Source organism: Herpailurus yagouaroundi, unplaced genomic scaffold (genome assembly GCF_014898765.1).
Source record: "Herpailurus yagouaroundi ecotype Mexico unplaced genomic scaffold, PumYag 77, whole genome shotgun sequence".
NCBI classification, from domain to species: Eukaryota; Metazoa; Chordata; class Mammalia; order Carnivora; family Felidae; genus Herpailurus; species Herpailurus yagouaroundi.
In genome coordinates, this window is record NW_024412388.1 from 16,618,238 (window position 1) to 16,645,527 (window position 27,290).

General features: G+C 41.4%; 1 protein-coding gene across 4 annotated transcripts in view; it reads left to right on the top strand.

Annotated features, from left to right (window-relative positions):
* The window catches only part of ZBTB40 (zinc finger and BTB domain containing 40), a 77,648-nt gene that overhangs the window by 12,364 nt on the left and 37,994 nt on the right, over positions 1-27,290 (top strand). Inside the window, exon 1 of one of the 4 annotated variants that reach the window (XM_040464376.1) lies at positions 25,933-26,265. The exons of the other annotated variants lie outside the window; for them this stretch is intronic. Within the exon in view, the coding sequence (XP_040320310.1) occupies positions 26,229-26,265 (37 nt within the window). The 5' untranslated portion in view covers positions 25,933-26,228. Of the gene's footprint in view, positions 1-25,932; positions 26,266-27,290 lie in introns of those variants that run through there. 4 annotated transcript variants of the gene reach the window in all.

Here is a 27,290-nt window from a genome sequence, read left to right on the forward strand (position 1 = left end):
ATAGTGGCTAGCCGCTAATCTATTGAGCACTTGCTGTGTCCTCATGCATGATGCCAGTGCTTTAGGTATGTTCACTTTAATCTTCTAACCACCCAGTGAGAGAACCGTTAGTGCCCCTAGAAGCTGTGTCCCTGGCAGGTTAAGTAATTTTCCTAAGATCACACACCTTGGTTTTTTTGTTGTTTTTTTTTTTTTAAAGTTTATTTATTTATTTTGAGAGAGAGAGAGAGAGAGAGAGAGAGAGAGAGAACAGAAGCAGGGGAGAAGCAGAAGGAGAGAGAGAATCACAAGCAGCCTCCACATCATCAGTACACAGCCCGATGTGGGGCTCAAACCCATGAACCACGAAATTGTGACCTGAGCCGAAACCAAGTTAGTTGGTCGCTTGATCGACTGAACCACCCCGGTGCCCCGTGAGATCACACACTTTGTGATCAGACCGCCGAGCTTCGCACCAGGTAGTCCGGCTCCCGCTCCATCCTTTAACCACTAAGCTACACTGCTCTCGCAGCCGTGGGCCCTCTGCCCCAGAAGGTGTGCAGGTGGGCAGCGCTGCCTGTCATTTAAGGAGGATACGGACTCTTTCCCAGTGGGCGGTCTCAGGTTCAAACCCCACCCTGGACTTATGTAAATGCCCTGCAGGCAGAGATTATATCTTCCTTAACTTTGCTTGGAACGGAGCAGGAACTAAATACGTGTTCAATGAACGAACAGCATGTTGGAAATGACACCAGCTTTGAAGCCAGACTGACCTACCTGGGTTTCTGTTTTACAACTTCCTTCTTATAAAAATAGTACGTATTTACTATAAAAAAAATTGAAATGTATGGAGAAGAGGGGCGCCTGGGTGGCTCAGTTGGTTAAGCATCCAGCTCTTGATTTCGGCTCAGGTCATGATCTCAGGGTTCGTGGGATCGATCCCCTCATTGGGCTCTGGGCTGACAGGGTGGAGCCTGCATGGAATGCTCTGTCTCCCTCTCTCTGCCCCTCCTGCGTTTGCTCTATCTCAAATAAACAAACATTAAAAAAAGTATGAAGAAGAAAATAAGTCCCCCATAATGACACTACCTAGGAACCCACTGTTAGCATTTTGATATATTTTCTGTCTTTTTAAATGCAAATGTGTATATGCATGTACATATATTTTTAAATCAAATTGGAATTATACATACAGTTGCATGCTGGGTTTTTTTTTTTCCTTTTAGTATGTTGAGAGCATTTCCTCATGTTATTAAAAATCTTCAAGAGCCTAATTTAAAAAAATGTATTTAGATATAATTCACATACCGTATAATTTACTGTTTTAAAGTGTACAATTTAAAAGTCTGTGTAACCATCACCACTTTCTAATTCTAGAAGATTTTCATCCCTCCAAAAAAAAAAAAAAAATCCCCAAACTCCGTACCCATTAGCATTCTCTCCCCAACTCCCCCTCCTCCCAGCTGGCATCCACGAATCCACTGTCTGTCTCTACGAATCTGTCTAATCTGGACAGTTCCTATAAATGGAATCCTACAGTGTGTGGCCTTTTGTGCCTGGCTTCTTTCACAGAACATAATGTTTTCAAGTTTCACCCCTACTGTAACAGTATTCTGTATTCCATTCCTTTTTATGGGTGAATAATATTCCATTGTGTGGATAGACAACATTTTGTTTGTTCATTTATCAGTCGGTGGACGTTTGGGTTTCCAATTTTGGGCTGTTACGTATAATGTGCCAGTGAACATTGGTGTACAAGTTTTTGTGTGGATGTATGTTTTCATTTTTCTCGGGTTAGATCTAGGGTTGGAATTGGCTGGGTCATGTAGTATCTCTGTTTAACTTTCTGAGGAACTTGCAAACTGTTTTCCACAGTGGCTGCACCGTTTTACGTTCCCACCAGCAATGTATGAGGGTTCCGGTTTCTCTGCCTCCTCAGGAGCCCTTGTACTTTTGGTCTGTGTGTGCTTGTCTTGTTGCAGCATCCTAGTGGGTACGGGGTGGTATCGCGGTGGTCTCCATCTTGATTTCCCTAATGACAGCTGATGCTGAGTATCTTTTCGCGTGCTTATTGGCCATTTTGTATACCTTCTTTTGAGAGATGTTTATTCAAATCCTTTGCTGATTTTAATTGGCTTATTTGTCCTTTTACTGGTGAGTTGTAAGAGTTCTGGATGCTGTACTCTGATATGCTATGTTTATATATTCTGGATGCTGGACCCTTATCAGATAAGTTACTTGAGAGTATTTGTTCCCATTCTGGGGTTATCTTTTCATTTCCGTAATAGTATCCTTTGATACACAAAAGTTTTAAATTTGATCAAGTCCTATTTATTTATTTTTGGTTGCTTGTGCTATAGGTATTCTATAGACAGCCTAATTTTTCATGGCTGCATAATATTTTATAATATGGCTGTATACCCTATTTACTTAAAAACTTTGTATTGTAGGGGCACTTGGGTGGCTCGGTTGAGCATCCAACTCTTGATTTTGGTTCAGGTCATGATCCCAGGGTCGTGGGATCCAGCCCTGTGTTGGGCTCTGTGCTGAGCATGGAACCTGCTTGGGATTCATTCTCTCTCTCCCTCCCCCTCCCTCTCCCCCACCCCTCTTGTCCTCCCCCCTGCCCTCTCTCCAAAGAAACAAAAAAACAACACACACACACACACACACACACTCACACACACACACACTCCTCATATTATACATCTACATTTTCAGTTTTTTACTAGGGATGCTATTGTTCTGAGTTCAGTGTACATAAATATTTCATTATATCTCTGATTATTTGTGTATAGATAGATTCCTATAAGTGTCTAAAGGCATACGTATTTAAAACAATCTTTTTGTCTTCTGTCATGGGCTTCTCATTATTTTTTATTTATCTATAATTATACAACTGCCGTGTAAACTTTCTGGTAAAAGCATTCAGACAGGGCACATGACCATCCTTAGCACCCAGATTCTCGTGTCTCTCTCCAAAGACACTTTTTTAAAAAATTTACATCCAGGTTAGTTAGCATATAGTGCAATAATGATTTTAGGAGTAGAATCCAGTGATTCATCCCCTATGTATAACACCCAGTGTTCATCCAACAAGTGTCTCCTTAATACCCCTTGCCCATTTAGCCCATCCCCCACCCACAACCCTTCCTGCAACCCTCAATTTGTTCTCTGTATTTAAGAGTCTCTTCTGTTTTGTCCCCCTCCCTGTCTTTATATTATTTTTGCCTCCCTTCCCTTATGTTCATCTGTTTTGTATCTTAATGATCACATGAATGAAGTCATGTGGTATTTGTCTTTCTCTGACTGACTAATTTCACTTAGCATAATACCGTCTAGTTCCATCCACGTAGTTGCAAATGGCAAGATTTCATTCTTTTTGATTGCTGGGTAATACTACATTGTGTGTGTGTGTGTGTGTGTGTGTGTGTGTACACACACACACACACACACACAGCTTCTTTATCCATTCATCCATCAATAGACATTTGGGCTCTTTCCATACTTCGGCTATTGTTGATAGCGCTGCTGTAAACATGGGGGTGCATGTGTCCCTTTGAAAGAGCACACCTATATCCCGTGGGTCAATGCCTAGTAGTGCAATTGCTGGGTCGTAGGGTAGTTCTCTTCTTAATTTTCTGAGGAACCTCCATACTGTTTTCCAGAGCAAAGACATTTCTTATAGCTTTAGATGAGCAGATTACTTGTCGCATTAGTTCCCTGAAGGATTTTTACCAGTTTATGCTTCCATCCGTACCATGTGGGTACCTGTCTCAGTGCTCCCTTCCTTGAGTTATTAATGCAAGTAATATGATAATAGCAGCTAACACTGAGCATCTACTGTTGATAGGAACTTTGCTAAAACACCTCAGATGCATTGTCTCACTTCATCTTCACAACAAAACTGTAAAGATGTTCAGGCTCACAGTGATTAAAGTGACTTGCCCAAAGTCACTGAGTAAGTGTTTAAGTTAGGCTTTGAACCAGATCAAGAGTGCATGGTCCAAAACTACTTCTTAGGGCACCTGGGTGGCTCAGTTGGTTAAGTGTCCAACTTCTGCCCAGGTCATGATCTCATGGTTTGTGAGTTTGAGCCCCACATCGGGCTCTCTGCTGTCAGCAGAGAGCCTGCTTGGGATCTTCTGTCCCCCCGCACTCCTGCTCTCCCCCACACATGTATGCTCGCTGCTATCTCTCTCTCTCTCAAAAATAAACATTTAAAAATAAATGAATAAAACTAAAACTACTGCTTCTCAATTAAATATTATCATTGCAAAACTTTTCTAATTTGCCCCAAAATAGTATGGATGTTTTAATGTGCATTTCTTTAATTATTCAGAAGGACCAACTTTTAAAATCAACTTTTTATTTCTTTTGTAAATTGTTTTTCTTTGTCCATCTTTAAAATTTTAAATGTTAGTTTTCCTTACTGATTTGTGTGATCTTTCTATTTATTTTTTTTTTTTTAATTTTTTTTTCAACATTTATTTATTTTTGCGACAGAGAGAGACAGAGCATGAACGGGGGAGGGGCAGAGAGAGAGGGAGACACAGAATCGGAAACAGGCTCCAGGCTCCGAGCCATCAGCCCAGAGTCCGACGCGGGGCTCGAACTCCCGGACCGCGAGATCGTGACCTGGCTGAAGTCGGACACTTAACCGACTGCGCCACCCAGGCGCCCCTGTGATCTTTCTATTTAATATTAACTGTTTTTCATTTCATGTAACATATCATTTATCTTTTAGTTTTATTGATGCTGGGTTTTGGAAGTTTATGTTTTTATGTAATCACATCTGTTGGTTATTTGTGAATTTCTTCTGTTTCCTCTATGCATAAAAAGGCCTTCTCCATCATGATCTCAATTACATATTCATTAAATGTTATCTTTTAAGTATCTTAAATAGTCATGGTAGAAATGTGGTTTTTCTTTTTGTTGTTGTTAAGTCACAGATCCAACTTACAGTCTTACTGGTGACAGTGGATTGGGGAATTTGCAATCATATATTCCCTGAGACACTTTGCGGCAGTTTTCTGGCTTGAGGGTAATTACTTTTTCATTGAAAGAGATATCAGTGGTTGGTACTTAACACTCAAAGAAAAATAGTAAATGTGCTGTATGACAACACCTAGTGTTTGTGACCACCAGTCTGTGAGATACCTAGGAAGCCCTCCCCACGGAACCCCTCACCTGATGTGTATATTTAGGAGTTTGGTGTTTTGGTTCAAGTATTGGCTTGAAAGCCCAGAACTCGGGTCCTGGGTTTGGCCCTGCCATTACCAGGGTACATGACTTGGCAGGTCCCTTAATTTCTGTCAGTCTTTTCATCTATGGAATGATAGGCCTGGATTACGTAGTCTCTGAGGATAAATTTTTTAATGTTAATTAGTTTATTTTTTGAGAGAGAGAGAGAGAGAGAGAGAGAGAGAGAGAGAGAGAGAAGGCACAAGCAGGAGAGGGGCAGAGTGAGAGAAAGGGAGACACAGAATCTGAAGGAGGCTCCAGGCTCTGTGAACTGTCAAGACAGAGCCCGATGTGGGGCTCAAACCCACTGACCATGGGATCATGACCTTTGAGCTTAACTATCTAAGGATAATTTAGAGTTGCACAATTCTCTTGATTTTTATTATCCTTCTCATCAGGAGTCATTTCACGTACACTTGGTATTGATAGATACTTTTTAAAAATTTTTTTTTTCAACATTTATTTATTTTTGGGACAGAGAGAGACAGAGCATGAACAGGGGAGGGGCAGAGAGAGAGGGAGACACAGAATCGGAAACAGGCTCCAGGCTCTGAGCCATCAGCCCAGAGCCCGACGCGGGGCTCGAACTCACGGAGCGCGAGATCGTGACCTGGCTGAAGTCGGACGCTTAACCGACTGCGCCACCCAGGCGCCCCAATAGATACTTTTTTAAAAAAAGTTTTAATTAGGGATGTGTGGTGGAGTGGCTAGAGGAGGGCAGAGTGACAGAAGTGCAGAGTAGGGAGTAGGTGAGGGACAGAGGGAAAGGGAAGGAGTGAGGACTGAATCAGGGATAGGCCATGTCAGGTGGTTGAGCCAGATAGAAGTTAGAAGGTGGATAAGTTTGAAGTGAATTGAGAGCTTCATAGGGTGAAGCTTGTTGGAGGAGCCAGTTCTGATCTGATAGATGTTCGGAGCACAGAATGGAAAACCTGTGGGCAGGAGCACCAGGGGCGCACTGCTCACGTTCTGAGAGAGACTGAAAAATTAGCCCGTGGTCAGTGCTATTAAATACGTGCTCAAGGTTACCTCAGAGACAAAGCTGAGTCCGGCTCTATGAAAAGAGAAACTGGAGCCACAGAAGGATCCAGGAACTCGGTGATAGAAGGGACAAGACAATGTCAGTTGGCGGTGCCTGTGTAGTGTACCTTGGCCCTCAGACTCTTACCTGCCCAGTGTGGCGCCAGGCACTTACTCGCATGGCGAAGACAGATGAACCCTGTTTTCATTACATGTTGGTAGCATACAGTCTCTTCTGATGATACTTGACCTTGCTGCTTGAATCTTTTTCACAGGTGACTGTAAAGAGTAGGCCTATTTCACTAACAAATGAACTAATAAATTTACTTTCTGATTTATATCTCTTCTCTTATATGAGTTTGGACCGTGTCATCCAGCCTTCCGAAGTCCGATGAACTATGAGGCTTTTATAGGATAGGTGGTTTGTATCTGCAAGGTTGACAACCAAACTAGACCTTTTGGTAAATCAAGTTCAAGCCATCAAGGGAATTCTCTTGGCAGCCAGCCAGCCGGCCTGTTCCCATAGCACTCTTTCCAGATACGCATCTCCATCCATCTTTCAGTAGAGACCAGCAAAAGAAACAAGGCACCTCAAATGCAGGTGCTGCTGTCGGGCCAGCTAGCAGCACGTCTCTATCTGTGAGCGGCACTGAGGAATGCTGCTGCTGAGCCCCGAAATGCTGTCAAGGCTAAGGTAGTGATGAAGAACAGAGAGTCAGCACATCTGCATTTGAACTGTACCCAGACTTCTTAGCTATATGGTCTTGGGCATAGGCTGTTAGACGTTAGTTTCCTCATCTGTACGTTAGGGATAATGTATCTATCTCATAGGATGTTAGGGGAATTGAATGGAAAGTGTATGGACAGTGCTTAGCACGATGCTGGACATTATTGCCATCTTGCAGCAGTTGATGACCTTGCCAAAGGCATTCAAAAGATTCAAGCGTATCAAAAGAGCCGACACCAGTGGATTGAGCAAAACAGATGTTTTAATCACCTCTTATTCATCCTGTTGATGAGGGAAGGATCCCCGCCCCAGGGTTATGGGGGAGTGCACAACACTGGACTCTGGCAAATGAGACTGACGGAATTTTACTCATGTGTACTCACAGCCCCAGAGGAGGACATACATAGTCTGCTACTCAGGACCATATGGGGTTGCCCTCGGGAGCAGAGTAAACAACCAGGGGCTGTGGGAGGCAGGCTTTGTGGTATCAAGAGGGTGGGGCGCCCCCTGGTTTCTGCTAGAGGATGTCATTGGCTTGCTGGAATAATTGGGGGGGGGGTGCTGAGAAGGAACTGAAACCCACTACTCAGGGATGAACAGGAACTGAACCTTAGTCTCTTTGATAAGGAGGATTGTTTGGCTCAGGGACCTTGTCTACCAGAGCAGAATGGGTAGCAGAATTTGTGCTTGGGCCATTTGAGGCTCTCCTGATTTTACCAGGTGTCAGGACAGCACATAATATTGAGTCTCGATTTTAGACTCTGTGTCACAGAAGAGAACACAGGCCTTGAAATGCTGTTTACTACAGTTTTCAGGGGATCTGGGTAGAAGGCTATGGAAGATAAATAGAGTTGTCTGATTTTGTGGGGAAAGATAAATGGCATAGTGGCCAGAAAGGAAGTATCACAGTAACCCATACAGAGTGTCCTAAGCAGAGATCTCTTCATTGTATTCGGTTCAGCATACATTCATCGATTGGCTGTGCCATCCTAGGCCCTCCCAGCGCTTAACCAGGTTCAGTTGACCACTCTAGATCAGGGGCAGTTTGACCCCCAGTTACTTGGGCAGCAGCCAGGAAGGCCGCACTAGCTTTGTAGACCAGATCACTGGAATGTGTTCTGTAGGAACTGGAGTTGGTGCCGGGGCCATAGATCTAATCACCGCAGGCCTTGTAATTGGAGTCCTCCATATTTGGTAGGTTGTATTCCTAGAGCGATTATGGTGTCTGTTTTTCTGATTGGAGCCAAAGGCAGGTGCAAAAGGGAAGGATTGGAAGGTGACTTGAGACTTTTTAAAGATGAAGAGTTGTGGGGCGCCTGGGTGGCTCAGTCGGTTAAGCACCCGACTTCGGCTCAGGTCATGATCTCGCGGTCCGTGAGTTCGATCCCCACGTTGGGCTTTGTGCTGACAGCTCAGAGCCTGGATCCTGTTTCAGATTCTGTGTCTCCCTCTCTCTGACCCTCCCCTCTTTATGCTCTGTCTCTCCCTGTCTCAAAAATAAATAAATGTTAAAAAAACATTTAAAAAAAAAAGATGAAGAGTTGCTTAAAACACAATAATTTGATAGGGAAAAAGTGGAGAACAGGGAGTCTCGTGTATATAGTGCTTTGTTCCTCAGAGTGGGTTCCTGAACCAACAGTATCCATATCACCTGGAGCTTATTAGAAATGCAGAATTCAGGCCCCACCCCAGAAATTCGGGATCAGAATCTTCTCTTTGACAGGATCCCAGGTAAGAAATCTTTCTGTGGGTAGAAGGCAAGAACTTTAGGTCAGGCAGACTGGATTAAAATCTCATTTCCTTTACTGATTTACTGTGTGAAATTGGGCCGGTTCCTTAACCTTTCCACTATCAGGACTTATTGTAAATTGGGTTTAATTATCTTGCTGGATTGTTAGTGTTAAAGGAGGTGACATAAAAAGTGCTCAGAAACATAAGTAAAGTACTTAATTATTAGTAGCTCTTATTAGGGGTTATTTGATAAATAATACTCCTATGTAGTTTGACAGACTATGAAAAGAACGAGCAGGAGGATATCATTAGGGCTAACTCTGTCATGAGACATGAGTTGATAATTGAGAAAAATAGGGTCTCTTGAGCTGGTGGGGCAGTGGATGTGGTTCCTCACTAACCCGTTCCCTCAGGGTGAGACTGTAAGTATACTTGTTAAGTAACCAAGAGTTGACAGCTGTGCTTCTTAATGGCTTCTGAGCTCTTGGAAGGGAGAATTATCCGCAGAAGGGGTAGCTAGGTCGTGGCATCCAGCAAGGCCTTCACATTTTAGAGGACAGAACCATGGTTTGAGAATTGAGACCTGCACTCACTTCTTTGCCTCGTTAACTCATGATCCTTAACAAGGCATTTAACATGTCTGAGCCTTAGTCTTCACCTGTAAACGAGATTAAATGGAGTTTGGTATAACTCCCAGTACACAAGCAAGATAGCATGTCCAGATCATGCTTGCTTTGCGTCTGCCACGTTGCTCACTGGACAGCATTCAAATCCCCGCAGGTGAATTTTATGCCTGGCGCAGCCGGCCACTTTGGAATGCTCACTCCTGGCGTTCTTCAGAGCTGTTCAGGCTACTTGGAGTTCCCAGCGACCAGGATGTATCTTAGGAAAGCACACAGGCCATTCGTGTATTGCTATAAGTCTCAAGGACGGGAATAGTTGTGGTAGACTAGCATTTGGAATGGAATGATGATGGTGGTGATACCATTAGAAACAACAATGGCAATACATACAAGGAGACACTAGCATGAATCCAGGAGTGCCAAATGCAGAAACCTCCATCCCTCACACTACACATTACTGCCTTTCAGGCCTTCTGTGTAAGAGACAAGACCAAATGACAGCTGCTTTTGAACTTGAGAAATCTGGGCCCGCGAAAAGCTGCAGTCACCCTTCTTTGACCTCACCCATCCACCTTGTATTCTCAGAAATAATTGCTAGTGGTTCTCTTTTAACTTAGCTGATTCCTTAGATACCTTACATTTTAAATCATCTTTTTGTGTGAAGCAAATGCCCCATTTCTTGTCTCTAAATGTGTGATCTTTGCTCTAATTATGTTGAGAGTGCCTGTTATTTCACCTGACTCTGGTTGTTTGTGAGACTAAATAGCCATGGGGTTGAAGCCGACTTGGATCAAAGAGCAACTCAGCCTCTCAGGACCTCAGTTTCCTCCCTTAAAAAGGGAAGAGATTGGACTAAGGTCATTTGGTCATGCGACAAGAGTACGTGATAGATAAAGTAATGAACTTCTGTTTGCTGAAAGCGATGAATAGGGCTCTCCAAGGTCTCTTCCAGCTCTGTGGTTCCAGCAGAGCGTAGGCATCAAGGTAGAGGTAAAGATTTTATTCAGGAGAAAGGGGTTGTCAACAGTGAGGGGTGGGGGGGGGACTTTAAGCGGATAAGGTTGCATTGAGCCAGACCATAAGAGAGATATCTCAGACCATGAGATAGGTATGCCAAAGGGGAGTGCAGAATTGTTAGGGGAACCAGAATGGAGGACCCTTGATTAAGTCACAGAGTGGCTTTTCTCTCTTGGATATTGGAACACAATTCCAGGCAGAGGTGGGTCCAACTTCTGCTCCAGGGAATTCTATGATACAGGATGTCTAAGGCAACAAACCTATGTAGACAACCAATATAGACAATATAGGAGCCTGTTCTTTCTTTCCATTGCTAAACATTTTCCTGATCAGTCCATCCCTCCTGTCACTGGTAAAGCTCTGCTTTAATTGTGTTATTCCTATTTCAGAAGCTCCTCCCTCAAAGCAGGTATAAGTTCCTCTGCTTATTTTCTGGGCTCTCTAACCCTGCATACCCTTGTGCTCCATACTTCTCTTCCACCAGTGCTTTTGGAGACCCACCCTAGCCAGCCTGGGGTCTGTAGTAATGATTGATGGCAGCTAGTTACTAGATGTCTTTCCAAAGCCAAGTGCAGTGCCAGTTGCCTGAACACATGCACTGTTTCTAGCATACATGCTAAGCGTGCCTCTTCCGGAACTGATCGTGGTTCTTCCTCTGTCTGGAGTTCTTTTCCTTTCACCCTGGCCTGTTGAAATTGTGTCTGCCACGCACCTAACTTGCGTTTACCAGCTCTAGCTCCTTTCCTTTTCCTTGCCGCTCACTGGGATCGGTCTGTTTTGTTTGTTTCCTCTTCTTCCTTTCCTTCTTCTGGTCTGTTATGGATTGAGTCTTTTTAAGAGTTCTGTTTTTAAGCATTCCAGCACGGGGTCAGCTTTATTACCAACTCCCTGTGGACAAAGATCTTGTTTTATATTTCATTGGGTTCCCACACAGCACCTAGCAGTGTGCTGAGTAAACAAAAGGCAGATGACCCACAGTTAGTTACTAGATGACACGGGCGTGTGGCGGGCTGAAGACGGACGGGAAGTGAGTGTAGTAAATCGGGGAAGGGGAGGTCCGGTTCCTGACGGACCGAAAAGAGCCTCCGACTGCTCTCTAGCAGTAGCAGCAAAGAAAGGCCTTTGAGTGCTTTTTTGCTATAAGGACATTGCCAGCAATTGTGGATTTCAGAACATCTACGTTATTAAAAGTAAGCAGTGCATATCGAGAATAAGCTTTAGTGTTGTTGTATTCTTCCTTGTTCATTGAAGGGATTTTGTGTTTTCTATGAACTATGACTTAGTTCTCACCTTTGCTTTTTCTGGTTTTTCTCATTTTCTTTTAAGTGAAGGAATCCCTTTATTTAAAAAAATTTTTTTAAATATTTATTTATTTAGAGAGAGAGAGAGAGAGAGAGCCCGCACGCGAGCACGAGAGGGGGAGGGGCAGAGAAAGAGGGGAGACACAGAATCCGAAGCAGGCTTCATGCTCCAAGCTGTCAGCACAGAGCCTGACACGGGACCTGAACTCACGAACGGTGAGATCATGACCTGAGCCCAAGTCAGATGCCCAACCGACTGAGCCACCCAGGTGCCCCAAGAATCCCTTTATTTTTAATGTTTACTTATTTTTGAGAGAGAGAGAGAGAGAGCACGCACACATGTGCGAGTGGGGGAGGGGCAGAGAGAGGGGACAGAGGACCTGAAGTGGTCTCTGCACTGACAGCAGCAAGCCAATGTGGGGCTTTGAAGTCACGAACCATGAGATCATGACCTGAGCTGAAGTCAGACACTCACCAGCTGAGCCACCCACGTGCCCCTAAATCCTTTTTGGAAGTAGACAGAATAAAAATATAAGTGAATGAATGAATGAATGGATGGATGAATAAGTAAATAAATATTCCTTGTGCTCCTTTTAGAAAGCTGGCCTAGTTTCCACTTTGTGTTGAATTCCCATTTGGGTTTTGGGTCGTTACGTAGCACTCGGTTCAGCCAATTAAGTTTTTTCTAAGTATCTTTATTCTATATCAGTATAGTCTTTTCTTGAGGCTTTAATATTGTTCCTTTGAGGAACAGCCATCTTTCTGGTGCTCTTTTGTTGCTTACATGTTCTTCCCTTGGGACCTTTGACAATTTTCCCAAGCCCAGCAATTTCAGTAAGTGCTTAATAACATAAATTAGGTTTGCCTCTATCCAAGAATCTACAGGACTTCACTTAAGGGTCCAACATGCAGTGTTCTAACTCTGAAAGATACGCTTTCACAACATCGTACCTAGTGCTGTATTCTCTCTGTTCGGTTTCACATCTTTACAAAGGGAATTAGGGGAAACAGTAAAATATATGTTAGAGGCTCTTACGTCTTACGATCTTTGTGAGATCAGCAAAGTATAGTTTAGCCTCTGTAGTACTCAGTAGCCCCCAAATCACCAGTGTATCCCTCATGATTATATATTAGATTTATTTAATAACAGTATTCTGTACCTGAAAGTAGTCTACAGAGATGATACAGTTTAATTATTTGTAGATAGATATTTCAGCTGTCCTGTCAGATGGCTACTTGGAAAACTAATGAGGACGACCCACAGTCTCTTTCTAATAGTCATAACCACTAACACATGGAGTATTTCTATGTGCTAGGCACCATTTCAAGTGTAAACATGCCCACACATTAATTCTCTTACAAGTAACACATAGCTGATTTTTTAAAAACCCAATCAGAGAATCTCTCTGCCTTTTAACAAGAAAGTTCAGTCCGTTTCTGTTGTGATTACTAATACATTTGGACTTCTTTCTGCCATCTTCAGTTGTTATCTACTTAATACGATTTTCTCTTGCCTTTCTTTCTCCCTTTTCTCACTTGCTGTTGATTAATCCCATATCCATTATTCTCTTTTGTATCCCTTGTTTGCAAATATTAATCTTGCTTCTATTCCCCTACATCCTTACTTGTTAACACTTCACTTAGGCCAAAGGCTAAAGTCAATCAGTCACCCTCTTGACCCTTGGAACACCCTGACTCTGTTCTCCTCTGCTCTTCCCGTGTTGTTGTTGACTGTTAATTTCGGAGAGGCAGTGGGTTTCTAAGAAGGCGGGACCTGAGAGCCAGGCTACGAGAGTTTGGACCTTAGCTCTGCCACACATTAGTGTAAACCCTGGTTAAGTAATGTAACCTCTTTGTGCCAGTTTTTTTTTTTTTTTAATCTGTAAAATGTGGATAAGAGTACCTGCTTCATAAATTATTCAAAGAATTAAATGAGTTAATTTATGCACAGTATTTCGAACAATGCCTGGCACATAGTAAGCATTCAGTAAATGCTAGCTACTTGGGTTGTCATTTTTCTACCTTGTTTTTAACCTCTCCTTCCAGTACCCATTTTTAAACAGTCAGTGTGTTTTCGGTATCCTAACACATTTCTTAATTTCTTTTTTATTGAAATATAATTAACAACTGAGCTTAGGTATTAAATTTGAAGAGTTTTGACAAATAGCTATTCTTTAAACACCACCCAAGATAAGATGTAGAACATTTCCATTCCCCAGAAAGTTCTTTTGTGTCTCTTTCCATTCCCTTCCCTACACCATCCCCACAGCCTCCACACTCCTCATTTTTATCACTGTAAATTAGTTCTACCTGTAATTCTGTTTCCTATAAGTTGAGTCCTATGTATGTACTCTTTTGTGCCTGACTTCTTTGACTTACATAATAGTTCATTTTGTTTTAAATGTTTACTTATTTTGAGAGAAAGAGTGCACACACATGGGGGAGGGGCAGAGAGAGACTATTAAGCAGGGTCCCCTCTTAGTGTGGAGCCTGACATAGGACTCAATCCCACGACTCCGAGATCATGACCTGACAAGAGTCAGATGCTTAACCAACAGAGCCACCCAGATGCTCCTTAACGTAATCGTTGTGAGGTTTATCCATGTTGTTGCATTTATTAGTAGTTTATTCTTTATTGTAAGAAACCTCCGCACTCCCAGGTGGTTGTCCTATTTTACACTTCAACCAACAACATAGGAGAGTGTGGTCACTCGGCATCTCCAACATTGGTGTTATTAGTCTTCCTGATTTTAACTTTTCCAGTTTATTTGTTTAGCTGTTTCTTTGCTTGCCACTTGCTATTTTTTCTTGCATTCTATCCCCCCCACCCCACCTTTTTTGGTTCAGTTTCCTTCTTAAAGTAATTCTTCCCGTGACCATCTGTATCTGTTTGTTTGAAGATAATTTTATTGTGACCTGGATGTTGAAACTTGATTGTTATTTCCCTTAATATTCAAAAACTGTTACTCCATTTTCCTCTGGCATCTGTTATTAAATGAAAAGTCTGTATCTGTCCAGTTGTCAGTCTTTTGTAAGTAGTGTCTTTTCTCTTGTTGTTGTTGTTTTTTTACAACTTCTTTTTCTCACTGTTGTTAATATTTTGAAGTTTCCATTCTGAAGACTCATGTTCGTCTTTAATTCTAGAAATAGCTCCGCAATGATATCTTCAGATTGCTTCTACATATTCTCCATTGTTTCCATCTGGAACACTTCTATATAAATTCTTAAGGTTTATTTATTTTTGAGAGAGAGCGTAAGCTCTGGGTAGGGGCAGAGAAAGAGCCTGTCACCACAGACTCTGTGGGGACAGCAGTGACCCCAGTTTGGGGCTCGAACTCAGGAACTGTGAGGTCATGACCTGAGCCAAAGTTGGAGGCTCAACCGACAGAGCCACCCAGGCGCCCCCATCTGGAACACCTATTAGATGCATGCGCTGCCTTCTCATTCTGTCTTCTGTATCCTTTAGCTTCCTTTTCATGTTTCTGTTTTTATAAACTCTGCCATCTTCTGAGTAATTTTCTCAGACTTCTCTTCTTAATTACTGATTTTATCTCTAACTGTATCCAGTCTATTTACTTTATCAATGGATGAATGCAGTGATTTCAGTTTTTATTCCTAGGAGTTCTTTCGGTTCTTCTTCATATCTGATTATCCTTTTTCCATGTTATCTTGTTCCTGGATTATGACTTCTCTTCATTTTGCCTGTTTATTAAAATGAAACACAAGTTATAGCATTTTTCATAGTATTCTATTATTTTTATGATTTTCAGTTCTGGGGGCTGCTATTTGTGCTGGTTATTGCAGTTAATGTCTTTCCTTCTCATGATCCATCTCATGTGACTTTTTAGTTTTATTTTTGCCTTTTGGGGATGGTGTAGGGAGCCTCCTCCTGTGACACTGTAGCGTTTCTCTTATCTGGGCAAGGCCCCTCTTGTTTGATTTTATTTTTCTTTCTCACCTTCAACACCTACCGTCATCGCCCTCCCCTGCTACAGGTACCCACTCTAATGTATTGGATAAAATGTCTTTAGCTACATATGTAGCTTTATCTAACATATAGTACTATTTAGATTATGTGTTTTTAGTTCATATAAATGCTTATTATGCTCTAGATCTCGTTCTGGCTGTTAGTTTTTCACTCAACACTGGGTATCTATCCACGTTCTGTCTGAGTAGCTAGTTGTTGTTTCTTTCTAACGCACTCTTTTCCATAGTATGCATCCGGTGCATTTCCTTACTGTCTTTTAGTGGTAGACATCTAAATTGCCTCTCATCTCCCTGCTACCCAAACAATGCCCCAGTAATCTTTCTGGCCATGTTTCCTTATGGACCCAGGTAAGAACTCTTCTAGGGTATGTATGCAGGAGTATGATTACTGGGTGGCAAGGCATATATGCAGAGAAAATTTCACTAAATATTACCAGAATGTTTTTCCAGAATAGCTGTATCAATTTATATACTCACCAGTGGCACCCTAGATTCAAATTCAAGTTCTACCATGTGTTACTGTGAGACCTTAGAGAAATTACTCAACCTCTCTGGGCCTTAGGCTCTTCATCAGTAAAAGGGGATAATTACAGAATCTGTCTCATCAGGTTGTTGAGAGGACAGAATGAATTAATATATGTAAAGCATATTCCTGAATATAATAAACTCTTCCTGAATATAATAAGCATCAAATAAATGCCAGTTCTTATTACTGCTGTTATAACCACTACAATTACTACTTGTCAGTTAATCAAAAGTAAGCTTTTCCTTCTCTTAATTGCCTGGTTATATCATTTGCTCCTTTTACCCCTACTTGAATTTTAATTTTTTTTCCTAAGATTTGCAGGAATTACTTAAATCTCATACTAACTCCTTGTTGACTTTAAACTCTGCAAATATCATCTCCTGATTTACCATTTGTCCATTGTCTGTTAATCATGTTTTTGATAGAAATCTTTACCATCAATGCAGTGAAATTCATCATTACCCCCCCCCTTTTTTTTTTTTTTTTTTGGCATTTGGGGCATTACAAAGTTTCCCTACCCCTGCTTCAAAGACACCCTCTGACATTTTCTACTGTTAGCCTTTATAGATTTACCTTTCACGTTTGGGTCTTCCTCATATGGTTTGTAATAGTGAGTTCTGTTCTGTGTTTTTCTTCTTCCCTGTGTCTCTGTGCCTTGGGTTGTGAAAGTATTCTGGGTTTTTTCCGCTGCACGTCAAAGACCAGTTTGGATGTTAATTTCTCAGCTCAGGATTCCTGTATGATACAGATTTGCATACCTACACATGCCTCTGTATGGCATAGGCCTACATTTTAGATTTCTTGTGGGTGCCTTTTCCTTTTAAGGCATAGATAATTAACAACTTTTATTGCTGCTTCCCTGAGTCAGTGAGCAGAGGTTTTTTTCAGACTGTATCAAGGAGGGATAGATATTTGAGTCTCTGGGCTTTACACAAGGGTCTCAGTTTCAACTCACCCACCTTCTACCTGCCTGAAGCTGTATTTCTAGTCTCCATGTGAGGATTAAGGCTTTCTCCTCCAAGCCCAGGGCCCGGATTGGAGTTTGAAACCCCTGTGGGTCACCGTGGTCTCAACATCCACTTACTGTTCCAGCTTTGATTTTGATGTCTCTTTCATTTTAGGTGCTTGGGGATTTCCTTTTTTTTCTTTTTTTTTTAAGCTTGACTATATATTTTAAAAGCACTTTTAAAATGTTTTATCCAGCATTTCTGTGTGTATGAAGTGGGAGAAAAGGTCCATTTACACCAGCTCAGTGTGCCATTTTGCCAAAAGTGCGCTCTTTAATTAGTATTCCTATTAATCTCAGTAATTTGCAACTTTCAACATTGCCAGCTTACATTCATTAAGTAGCCCTTGATCACCCTTGAATGTTTTCTGCCTTAACTACCTCCATTCTCCCTTTATTGCAGGTTAATAACTATGTTTTAGTGTCTGTATATTGGTAAACCATATAGTTCAGTTCAATTTTTTTTTAACTTTGCTCAGTTGCTTATTCTGCTACAGTTATTCTATTATTTTCTCATCTAATCTAGTTGTTGACAAAAATATGAAATAGCTCTGACTACAAGATTCTGTAGTTAATGCTTAAAATACCTCCCTCTGGATCATTGGTAGATCTTTTGTTTTTTAATCTGATGGAAGATGTGGATAACTTCCCTAGAAAAAATTACCAAAACGACATTTAAAAAAAAATTTTTTTTAATGTTTATTTATTTTTGAGACAGAGACAGAGCATGAACAGGAGAGGGTCAGAGAGAGAGGGAGACACAGAATCTGAAGCAGGCTCCAGGCTCTGAGCTGTCAGCACAGAGCCCGACACGAGGCTTGAACTCACAGACCGTGAGATCATGACCTGAGCCGAAGTCGGAAGCTCAACTGACTGAGCCACCCAGGCGCCCCCCAGAAATGACATTTTAAGTATGTTTTAGTTTTTCCTGAAAATAAAATCTCAGTCACTTATTTCATATTAATAAGAATGTTTAAAAAGATCTAATGTACATCCAGATAAGTCTTTTGATTTACTGAATCCGCAAGGCCTATGTTTGCTCTTAGGGGAAAAAAGGCACATTCTGTTGATATAATTCATTTTTTAGAAAAACTTTAGTGCCTGTTTAGTAGTTTATACTTTGTGCTGTCTGCACACTGAATTCTTGTTCTGATTTTGTTCTCAGTTATTAAAAGAAGTTAATTTACAAATTTCAAGAACTATCTCCTTTTTAAAAAAAATATAGCTCCTACTTTTGCCTCGTTAAAATCTTACAGCATCTGTTTTGTTTTGTTTTGTTTTGTTTTGTTTTGTTTTGTTTTGTTTTGTTTTCCACTAGAAAACCAGGAGATACGGATTCCAGTCCTGCCCCTGCGGCTGGCTACTAGTGTCACATGTCAGCTCCCAGTCTGCACTTTATTTGTTTAAAAAAAGTATGCATTTTTATAATCCAGATATTAAGACAAATTGTATTCAAACAGTAGGGCTAGATATTCTTAAAGATACTGTGAGTAAGCTAAAAAAATTCTATGAATTCATGAATGTTCCACAATGTTCAATACCACGGTATATAGATAAGGTTTGGGGTGATGGGAACCGAAAATTTACATTCGTTTTATGAAGTTTTTTAAATAAATGAACTTTAATTCTTAGAGAAGTTTTAGGTTTACAGCAAGATTGAGAGTACAGAGTACAGTTGAGTTCCCACGTAACCCTGCCTCCCCCACAGGCTCCCCACTGTCTCACAACACAGTGATACATTTGTTACAATCAGTGAACCTACGTGGACTTATTATCACCCAAAGCCCATAGTTTCATTAGGGTACTCTTTTGGCATTGTCCACTCAGTGGATTTTGACAGATGTATAATACATGAATCTATCATTGTGGTATCATAAAGAATAATTTCACTGCCCTAAAAATCCTCTGTTCTTCACCTATTTATCCCTGCCTTCCTTCAACCACCGGCAACCACTGATCTTTTGACTGCCTCAATAGTTTTGCCTTTTCTAGAATTTTGCCTTTTTCTAGAATACAATAGTTGGATTCATACAGTATATAGCCTTTTCAAATTGGCTTCTTTCACTGAGCAATATGCATTTAAGTTTCCTCCATGTCTTTCTATGGCTTGTTCCTCATTTCTTTTTAGTGTAGAATAATGTTTTATTAGCAGGATGTGCCACAGTTTATTTATCCATTTACCTACTGAAAGTCATTTTGATTGCTTCCAAGTTTTGGCAGTTCTTAATAGAGCTGCTATAAATATCTGCGTGCACCTTTCTGTGTGGGCAGTTCATTTGGGTAAACACCAGGGAGCACAATTGTTGGATCATATGGTAAGGGTATGCTTCCTTTTCTAAGAAACTGCTAAGCTGTCTTCCAAAGCAGCTGTACTATTTTACAATCTCGTTAGCAATAAATAGGAGTTCTTGTTACTATGCATCCTCACTGCATTTGGTATTGTCAATGTTGTGGATTTGGGCCATTGTAATAGGTTGCTTTAATTTGCAATTCTCTTATGACGTATATTGAACATTGTTTTCATATTTGCTTCTTATACTTGCTATCTGTATCTCTTTGGTGAGAGGTCTGTTAAGGTTTGGTGCATTTTCTAGTCAGGTTGTGTGTTTTCCTATTGTTGAGTTTTAAGAGTTCTTTGGGTAGTAGTCCTTTAATAGATGTGTCTTTTGCAAATATTTTATTCTAGTCTGTGGCTTGTCTTCTCATTTTTTTGACATTACCTTTCACAGAACAAAAGTGTTTTTTTGTTTTTTTTTTTATAATTTGAAATCTGGCTTCTCAGTTATTTCTTTTAGGGATCATGCCTTTGGTGTTTTCCTTTTATTTTATGTGAAATCTATAGTAATGTCCCTTTTTTCATTTCTGTATGAGTAACTTGTGTTTTTTGTTTTGTTTCCTTTTTTGTTTTTTGTTTTTTCCTCAGTCTGGTTAGAGACATACTTATCTTATTGATCTTTTCAAAGAAAGAGCTTTTGGTTTCATTGATTTTTCTTTATACATTTACTCTTTTCAATTTCATTTATTTCTTTGCTAATTTTTTTCTACTGTTTAATTGGATTTACTTTGTTCTTGTTCTATGCCAAGGTGGAGGCTTAAATTATTGGTTTTAGATCTTCTTTTCTGAAAATGCATTCAGTGCTATAGCTGTTCTTCTAAGCACTACTTTTGCTGCATTCTACAAATTTTGATGAGTTGTATTTACATTTTCATTTAGTTTAGGACATATATATTTTTAAATTTCTACATCCAACATGGGGTTTAAACTCATGACCCTGAAGTCAAGAGTCACCTGCTCCATCTACTGAACCAGCCAGGCGCCCCCTAGTTAAATTCCTCTTGCGATTTCTTTCTTGACCGATGTGTTATTTAGAAAAATGTGTGTTGTTTGGGGTGCCTGGGTGGCTCAGTCGGTTAAGGGTCCCAACTTCAGCTCAGGTCATGATCTCACGGTTCATGAGTTCAAGCCCCACGTCAGGCTCTGTGCTGACAGCTCAGAGCCTGGAGCCTGCTTCGGATTCTGTGTCTCCTTCTCTCTCTGTTCCTCCCCTGCTCATGCTCTGTCTCTCTCTCTCAAAAATAAATAAAGATTAAAAAATTTTAGAAAAATGTGTGTTGTTTAATCTCCAAGTATTTGGGATTTTCCAGCTATCTCTTTGTCATTGATTTCTAGTTTAATTCTATTGTGGTCTGAGAGCAGAGATTGTATTTCTATTCTTTTTAGTTTGTTAAGGGAGTTTTATGGCCCAGAATTGGTCTAGTTGGGTGAATGTTCATGTGATCTTGAGAAGAATGTCTAATCTGCTGTCGTTAGATGGAAAGTCTATCAATGCCCATTATACCCCGTTGACTGATAGTACTGTTGACTTCAACCGTGTCCTTACTGAAGTTCTGCCTGCTGGACCTGTCCATTTTTGATAGAGGGATGCTTAAAGTCTCCAACTATAATAGTAGATTTGTCTATTTCTCTTTGCAGTTCTTTCACTTTGCCTTGTTTTGATACTCTGTTGTTAGGCATATGCATGTAAAAGATTATGTCTTTTTGAAGTATTGACCCCTTTTCTATTTTGTAATGCCCCTCTTTATCCCTGATCGTTTTTTTTTTTTTTTTTACTTTGAAGTGTATTCTGTCTGAAATTAATATAGCTACTCCTGCTTTCTTTTGATTAGTACTAGCATGATATATCTTTCTCTGTGGATTTACTTTAAATCTATATGTCTTTATATTTGAAGTGGGTTTCTTACAGATAACATAGAGTTTGGGTCCTGTTTTTCAGTCTGTTCTGATATCTGCCTTTTAATAGGTGTACTTAGACCATTGATGTTTGAAGTGATTATTGATATAGTTGATTTATATCTGCCATATTTGTTGATGTTGCCCTTGTTCTTTGTTCCTATTTTTGTCTTCCGAGTTTTTTTCATTCTTTCATGGTTTTTAATTGAGTATTTGACCTGAGTCCGTTTTCACTTCTTTCCTAACATATCGGTTATACTCCTTTTCAGACTTGTTTTAGTGGTTGCTCTGTAGTTTGCAGTATACATTTATATCTAATTCAAGTCCACTTTCAAATGACACTATACTATTTCACAGGTACTGCAAGTACCATATATACTAATAAAATAATCCCAATTTTCCCCTCCCATCCCTTGTATCATTGCTGTCATTTATTTGACTTCTATATATGTAAGTATATCAAGACATAAACATACATAATCAAATAAATTGCTGTTATTTTGAACAGTTATCCGTTATATCAATTAAGAATTGAGAAATAAATGTTTTATTTTACCTTCACCTATTCATTCTCCAATGCTTTTCATTTCTTTATGTAGATTCAGATTTCTGTACTTTATCGTTTTCCTTCTCTCTGAAGAACTTCTTTAACATTCCTTGCAAGGCAGGTCTAATGGCAACCGAGTCTCTCAGTTTTGCTTGTCTGAGAAAGGCTTTATTCCCCCCCTCACTTTTGAAGGGTAATTTTGCAGGGTACAGAATTCTAAGTTGGTTTTTTCCCTTACACTTCAGATATTTTATTCTACCTTCTTCCTGTTTGCGTGGTTTCTGAGGAGGAATCAGAGGTGATTCTTATCTTTGATCCTCTAGAAGTAGAGTGGTCTTCTTCCCCACCCCCCCCCCTTTATTTGGAGATTTCTTTTTTAAGTATTAATTTTCTGTAGTTTGAATATGATATGCCTAAATGTAACATTTGCTGCTTACCCTGCTTGGTGTTCTCTGAGCACCCTCAACCTGTGGTGTGGTGTCTGACATTGATTTGGGGAAATGCTCAGTCATTATTATTCAAATATTGCTTGTGTTCCTTTTACTGTCGGCTCCATCAAATATCCCCACTGAACATATGTTTTACCTTTTGCAGTTGTCTTGCAGTTCTTAGATACTCTGTCCTGATCTTTTCACTTTGCTTTTCAGTTTGGGACGTTTCTATTGTTATATCAATCCTCAAACTCAGAATTCTTTAAAATTTTTTTTTATGTTTTATTTATTTTTGAGAGAGAGACAGAGTGTGGGTGGGGGAGGGTCAGAGAGAGAGGGAGACACAGAATCTGAAACGGGCTCCAGGCTCCGAGCTGTCAGCACAGAGCCCGACATGGGGCTCGAACTCACAGACCGTGAGATCATGACCTGAGCCAAAGTCGGACACTCAACTGACTGAGTTACCCAGGCACCCCCAAACTCAGAGATTCTTCCCTCAGTTTTTTCCAGTTTTCCAATGAACATATCAGAGGCATTCCTAATTTCTGTTGTTTTTGACTTGTAGCATTTTTTTCATTTTTTCTTATTTCCATCTTTCTTCTATTGTTCATCCTTTCTTGTGTGTTGTCTACTTTTTCCATTAATGTCCTTGGAATATTAATTGTCGTGTTTAAAAATTTTTGGTCAGAGTGGTGCGTAGGTGGCTCAGTTGGTTAAGCATCAAACTTTTGATTTTGGCTCAGGCCACGATCTCACATTTTTTTTGAGTTTGAGCCCTTCGTTGGGCTCTGCACTGACAGCACGGAGCCTGTTTGGGATTCTCCCCCTCTCTGCCCTCCCCACCCACTCTCAAAATAAATAAATAAACTTAAAAAAAAAAAAGAAACAACCAAACACTTCTTGATCAGATAACTCCTGACATAGTTGAGTGTAGTTCTGATGCTTCTTCAGTCCTTAAAGCTGTAATTTTTGCCTTTCAGTATGTCTTGAAAGTTTTTCTTTTTTCTTTTTTAATTTTTTTAATGTTTTTATTTATTTTTGAGACAGAGAGAGACAGAACATGAGCAGGGGAGGGGCAGAGAGAGAGGGAGACACAGAATCTGAAGCGGGCTCCAGGCTGTCAGCACACAGCCTGACACGGGGCTCAAACTCACGGACTGTGAGATCATGACCTGAGCTGAAGTTGGACAATTAACCGACTGAGCCACCCAGGTGCCCCTTGAAAGTTTTTCTTGAAAGGTAGACATAAAGTACCGGGTAAAAGGAATTGTGGTAGGGGTGCCTGGGTGGCTCAGTCGGTTGAGTGTCTGACTTTGGCTTAGGTCATGATCTCACGGTCCGTGGGTTCAAGCCCCGTGTTGGGCTCTGTGCTGTTAGCTCAGAGCCTGGAGCCTGCTTCCGATGCTGTGTCTCCCTCTCTCTCTCTGCCCTTCCTCCATTCACACTCTGTCTCTCAGAAAATGAATAAACGTTAAAAATAAGTAAATAAGTAAATATATATATGTATATACGTGTATATATGTATATGTATATATATAAATATATAATGAGTGAGCATTTATATTTACGTAAATATAAAAAATACATGTGTGTGTATGTGTGTATATATATATATGCACACATATATATGTACATACATACATACAAAGAAAGAAATTGTGGTAAATAAGCCTATAGTTGATGGGATGGTAAGGTACAGGGGAGGAAGTGTTTTATAGACTGATGATTAGGTCTCAGTGGTTTGGTGAGCCTGTGCCCCTGGTCTGTGAACTTCACCAGTGTTTTTCAGAACCCCCCCCCACCCCCCCAACATACATCTTGGGGCAGGATGGCTAAAAGTGGGGTGAAGTGTATTTTCCTTCCCCCAGTTAGGTATGAATCTGGTAAAATAGTTTCTCCTGAAACTAGGCCTTGTTAAGAACAGAGTGCTCTGGTATATTTAAAAATGGTTAGTTCCCTCCCTTCCTCTGCCTGAAGCAGGAGGAGGTTTTTCTCCTATATTCACCCCTTAGAGCTCCTGCAGGTAGAACTCACAAAATTATGACTTGGTCCCTCTGGAGTTTTTAACTCAGACTTGTCCACCCTGAGCCTGAGGCAGTTTGTCAATTTCATTTTTTGTTTTGTTCCTGGTGTGGTTCCCACCGTGTGTCTGTTGGTGGGTTTCTGTTCTGAGAAGTTGCAGTTCTCCGAATCTGCCTGTCTTTCTCTCCAATTTGGGGGATAGCAGTTTTGCCCTGTGACCTCGGTTCTCTGACAGATCTAAAAAGAGTTGTTGACCTTTCCATTTTTTTTCAGCTTTTTACTTGTTGTCAGGATGGAATGGTGACTTCCTAAGCTCCTTCCATGCCAGACCAGAAACCAGAACTTGGAAATATTTGTATTTTTATCTGTCAGCTTCAAATGTGGGGAATTAAAGAAATGGTGGTGGACTAGAAGGGGATCATCCACAATCTTGCTAACAAAGGCAACCAGTGTTATTCTGACATTTGTCCCCCCCACCCCACCCCCTTGTCAGTGCACTTTCTTTTCCTTATCCGAGTGAGATTATACAGTTTGGCTGTGATGATAAGCTCATCAAACTCAAAACTGAACTGGATGTCCTCTTCCCTAAAGTTTTCTTATGTTGTCTGGATCATCTCAGCATCCACCTTCACGTACCATACCAGGACCTGGGAGCTGTCTCTCTTCCCTCGCATCCGCTCAGACTCTTAAATCATGACAGTTACATTTTCTGAATATTTTTGGTTGTCTCTTTCTCTCTCTTCTCTTGCCACTTTTCCGGGTCAAAGCCTTCATTGATTTATCTCTGAACTCATGCAATAATAGAGCCTGTCTCCAGCATTATCTCCCTCAATTCTGTGCAAATGTCACTTAGATGATACATTTAAGATGCCTCTCTGACCATGCAACTTCCCTACTTAAAGCCTTTGAAACCCTTCAGTGTTCCTCCTTCCCTTTCAGATAAATCCAAGCTCCTAAGCATGGCCCATGTATCTGTGGCCACACCCCCTGCCAGATTTAGCCCCTGATACTCCCTGTCCAGTATCACTGACATCCCTCCCCCTCCTCCCCTTCCTCACCACTGCTGGGGATGTTTTCTTGTTCATGTGCCTCACGCAGGCTCCCTGCTTCGAGCGCCTGTTGTCTTTCACTGTCTTCCCCTTGTCAGTGCCTACTCATTTATTCAGGCCGGTCAGCTCCTCTAACTGCCTGACCCCCCTGTTCCGAAGCTGGGTTTCTGGGTGCAAATCTCTGCCATTAGCTTTTCTTCCATTCGTTTATTCATGCCACCATCTAATCAACAACATCGTGTGAGGCAGAATTTTAAGCTCTGGGATATAGCAGACGATTTTAACAAGTTCCTTCCCTAAAGGAGCTTACATTCCAGTGAAGGGAGATACACAATGATGAGTAAAAATACATGTCATAGGTGATAATGCTATGCTGATAAATAGAGTAAGAGGAATGGAATGGAGAAGAGGCTCCTATTTAAAGGACATAGGGAAGCCTTCAGTGGTGATGGGGCCTTAGAGCAGAGACCTGATGGAAGTGAGAGTGAGCCATGCACACGTGTGGAGACACCTGCAGATGAACATGCTTAGTGTGTTCCGTGATCGGTGAGGAAGGCAGTGTGCTTAAGGTGGAATGAGTGAGGGAGAGCGGGTGGAAGGTGACATCAGAGAGTTAATGCCAACCAGGTTATGAGGAGGAATGTAGGCCATTAGGAGGACTTTGGCTTTTGGCGTTTACTCTGAGACCAGAAGCCCAGGAGGCCTTTGTGCGAAGAAGGGACAGGATGTGGCTGTGTGCTAGGAAGACCCCTCTGACTCCTGGGGGTAGTGCTGGAAAGGCAGAGGCATGGAGACGGTTAGAAGGGATCGCTGTCGTAGTCCAGGTAATAGGGGACGGGGGCTTGGACTGATCAGAGAGAGCCAGTGGAGGCAGCAGGAAGTGATTGGGTTTTGGATGTGTGTTGAAGGTAGAGCCAACAGGATTTATAACAGATTCCATACGGAGTAGGAGGAAAAGACGGGAATCAAGGTTGACTTTTGAGTTTTGTTCTGAACAGCTAGAAAGACAAAATTGCTATAAAATGGGAAGGTGGCAGGAGAGTTTCAGATACAAGTTGAAACAACCTATCAGGCCTCCGATTGGAGATGCTGAGTAGGTAGCTGGAGGTGTGCATCTGGACTCCAGAGGACAGGACTGAGCTCGAGATGTCACCCTGCAAGCTGACAGGATAAGGAGAAACTGCATAGTCAGGATTTGTTGACATTTCTTTTTTTTTTTATTTTATTTTTTTAACATTTATTCATTTTTGAAAGACAGAGAGAGACAGAGCGCAAACGGGGGAGGGCTAGAGAGAGAGAGGGAGACACAGAATCTGAAACGGGCTCCAGACTCCGAGCTGTCAGCACAGAGCCCAACACGGGGCTCGAACTCACTCACGGACCACAAGATCATGACCTGAGCGGAAGTCGGCCGCTCAACCGACTGAGCCACCCAGGTGCCCCAGGATTTGTTGATATTTCAAAAGTGTGGAATTAGATGGGACAGAAGACAGGAGGAGAGATGACTGAGTCCTGGAATATTCCAAACTGTAGAGGCCAGTGTGACCCAGAGGACCCAGCAAAGGATGCTGGGTGGTGAGGTCACAGGAGAACCAGAGAGAGCAAGAGCAAGTGAAACAGGTGTTTGCAGCGGGAGGGAGTGATGACCCGTGTCCTGTGTTGCACATAGGTCAGATGAGGTGAGGACAGCGTATTGAAAGTCCGTTTATGTAACTGTATGAGCCTTCTTCGTTTGGCTGAGAACTCACCGGAAGCAGGGGCGCGTACCGCTCTGACACGGGTGGTACGCATATGCTGTTGAACAGCTGTTTTCCTCAGGCTGGTTCTCTCACTACCTCTGAGCTCCAGT